Source organism: Ceraceosorus guamensis, assembly GCF_003144195.1.
Source record: "Ceraceosorus guamensis strain MCA 4658 unplaced genomic scaffold IE81scaffold_71, whole genome shotgun sequence".
Taxonomy (NCBI): domain Eukaryota; kingdom Fungi; phylum Basidiomycota; class Exobasidiomycetes; order Ceraceosorales; family Ceraceosoraceae; genus Ceraceosorus; species Ceraceosorus guamensis.
In genome coordinates, this window is record NW_020290066.1 from 1 (window position 1) to 3361 (window position 3361).

At 51.8% G+C, this 3361-nt stretch overlaps 1 protein-coding gene across 1 annotated transcript; it reads left to right on the forward strand.

Annotated features, from left to right (window-relative positions):
• Positions 1 to 1649: 1649 nt before the first annotated feature.
• On the forward strand, positions 1650 to 2741 carry IE81DRAFT_349344 (hypothetical protein; the record flags this gene model as incomplete). Its single annotated transcript, XM_025516381.1, has 1 exon — positions 1650 to 2741. One exon carries the CDS (start codon positions 1650 to 1652, stop codon positions 2739 to 2741), a length of 1092 nt encoding a protein of 363 aa, XP_025367470.1.
• Positions 2742 to 3361: the final 620 nt, after the last annotated feature.

The window sequence follows — 3361 nt, forward strand, 5'->3', positions numbered from 1 at the left end:
CCATACACAGACAAGCGTCGACAAAAGGTATATAAGGAGGCCTTCTTCCGGCCTCCTCTTCTCAGAAATGCATGCTTCCTACCACAACCTTCTCGTACGACAACTTTGACTGAATCACTACTCCGACCAACCACCTTCAACGCTTGCTCGACGCCTGGACTGATCACCCAGCTGTCTCCCTCTCTCTCTCTCTTCTTAGCTCTACCATCAGCTAAGTCCTCGCCAGTCGTAACGTTCAGTCCACTCACCGCTTGTTCCCTGCTCTTAGTTCGACGAGCACAGAACCTTACTTGCGCCGGTGACGACTCCAGCTATCGCCGCTGAGCCGCATCGTTACACTTGGGGTCCAACCTTGTGCCCCCACAAGGAGGCGATTAGGCAACTACTGGGGATTTGAAAGACTCTGCCTGCCAGCCAGTCACAAGCGCAACAGACCAGCTTTGTTGGTCTTGTCAGCAAGCGCATGTAGGCTGCCAGAGACCGCAGACTCTCCCGAGAACAAGCGCAAGCAGGTTGACAGGGACTGAAGGCTCTCCCTCAATGAAAGCAAAGTGCTTGACTTGTTTGGAAGTGGAGCTGTCACGGCGCGCACACGCGCCTACATGTACCTCAGTTGAACGTGGAGTTATCTCCCTTGAATAATGTGATCTTCTCCGTGAACACGCCTGACAGGAGCCCTCTTTTGCGTTGCTTGGCTGGTTTTGAGCACGCATCAAGTGCGCTAGCATTTTTACGCTCCTATGACATCGCTTTGCCACCTTTTTTGCGCTCTGGCAGGAGGGGCGTCATGCAGCTTGATGACGTATTCGATTCAACAGAGTCCATGCTTTTGGCCATATGGACAGTCTGGCATTGCTCAAAAAGTTTGGTCATTTTAGCAAGCATTGAGAGCTCAGCGGCTGGTCTGTTTATTGGCAATGCAACAGGAGCATACGCTGGCTTTTGGCAGATGACTCGATGCGCTGGGCAAGGCGAATCAAGCAGTGCATCCCTCTCAGCAAAGTTGCCTCTGCCTCTCATCTATGTTGTAGCACAACAGAACATTGTCTTCCAGCATGAGGTGCTTCTTTCCCTTTTGTTGCAATGCATGCACTGCTTTGTACCATGTCTCTCGGTCTACCTCTGCCTTGAGTCGTCATTAAGACATTTGGACGCCATCAGTAGTCAAGTCCAGAGCACTGCATCTGAAATCAAGCACGCCCTCTGCTCTTCTCCGGACAAGAATCTTACTTGCCCCGATTTACATCATCCTTCAGCACTTGAAACATGTAGGCTTTTCAGAGACAGGACTATTGAACATGCAATTGGCAGAGACATCAATTATCATGTTGCAGGTGTGGAGTACATGCTGCAGGTGTGGACTCCTGTACATTGTCGGACCCAAGGAGCTGACTCAGCTAGAAGGGTTCGGCTTGCTGGCTAGGTCTGGGCAAGCAGGCAATTCGATGGGCGTACAAAGCGGTACACACCAAGTATCTAGATTGTACTGGACTCTGCGCTGAGGAGACAAGATCATAGCCCACCGGATAGAGCATCATGAAAGGCAGTGCCAGCTCACATTGTTTAGCCAGGCAGATGCGCTTCTCATGACAGTGGCTTAATACGCGCGTGCAACGCATCATGGACACTGAAGCTTTCCGATCTGCCTAATGAAGCTTCAAGGTGTGCAAAGAGTGCTACGGGGACGTTTGTCCCATGCCCACCGCACCTCACCGCTGTTGGAGCTGCGCACCAGCAAGAGGCGTAATGGTCCAGTCTGCTTCCAAAAGGATCTCACCAAGGAGGAGAAGCGCAAATGGAAGCAGAAGCAGGTTGAGACCATTGAGGCAAAGCTGGCCGCTGCTAAGGACGCTTTTGCTACTTGCTCGAGCAACATGCAGCTGCGCCAAGATCTGCATGACCTTTGGACCAAACAGCAAGGAGGACTGCAAGATGGCTCCCTTTCTTTGCGGGATGCAATCAATGCTTGGCTGTCTCTGCAGGGCATCAAATTGGTGTGCCAGGACATCTGGCGAGAGCGCCTTGAGCCCAGCAAGGATCTCTTGATTGCAATTGATGGTGGAAGATTCTTGCCCAGCAAGCTTAACTTGACCACGTTGCAGGATGATTTGCAAGACGGCAAGGCGCAATTCTACTGGCATGCAAGAAAGATCTTGCCAGATGACGAGGCTTGTGCTCAATTTGCAATGAGCTTCCCGCAGAGCACGCTTGCGCCAATCATTGTCGAGGAAGAGGAAGCTGCTGTTGGTCGCACCGGCAACTACTTTGGTTACACCAGCAGGGTCACCCCAGAAGAGCGTGCTGAAGCGGACGCAAGAGCTGAAAAGAGCACCCTGATGCTCAACTTCTTGTCGACACTGGAGGTCACGGATGCGCACTTCGAGGTATTCAGTCTGCCCACGCTTGCCATCGACTTGGGTCTGCAAGGGCCAGCGCAGGAGGAAGATTTGCCCAGTGAGGAGTGCAAGGCCTTGCTCAACAAAGACTTGCTAGGGTTCCTTGATGAGGCCAGCAAGACGCACGGTGCAAGTCACATTGACACTCTCGTCAAGAAGCTTGCAAGGAACACCTTCAAGGCAAAGTCTGTGGAAGGCAAGGGCCAAGTTGCTGCACTGAGGACAGCTGCACCGCAAGCCCCTGATGGTGATGCATGCCTTGAGCTGGTACCTGCCATTGGCATTGTCAAGCGAGTGCTCATCAACCTTGGCCCTCCGTTAAGATCATTCAACTTGGTCACTTGATGAAGAGCGCAAATCTGACACGCCCCTCCCTCCTCTGGATTTGACTCAGACAGGACCAGAGCAGCTGCAGTCTTTGGGCCAAGGCAAAGTTTAGTAGACTGGCCAGACAGAGTCAAGCATTTCCAAGCACGCACCTTGCCTGGGGTACAGGTAAGCTGCAGCACTACAACCTTGACAGAGTTGCAGAGGAGCATGCACCTCAAATATCTCCCTTGGATGTCATTTAGGTCATGCTCTGACCCTAAGGCTACACTCATGTTACACACAAGGAACAGATCACTCCCCTTGATGTACAGCTCAGATCAGAGCTCAAGGTTCTCAAAAGAGGCAGGATAAACTCAAGCGTGCTTAGCACAGTGAAGTGCTGCTGCTGTTCCCTTCAGACAAAAGTCCTGACCTCAAAGCTGCTTTTGTGTGTAAAGAAATGAACAATGTTCACCTGCCAGTACAGGGTTCTGCTTCTTAGACAGCTCCAAGAATCCAACACAAAGCATGTGCGCTTGGTGCAGCAATGCGCCAACACGGCTCAAGAAGAGGACAAAGTAGCTGAAGAGATGGCACAAGTCAAGAGCGCCTGGTGCAGCAAAGTGCTGCTACTATCCCCTCCAGAAACTGAACAG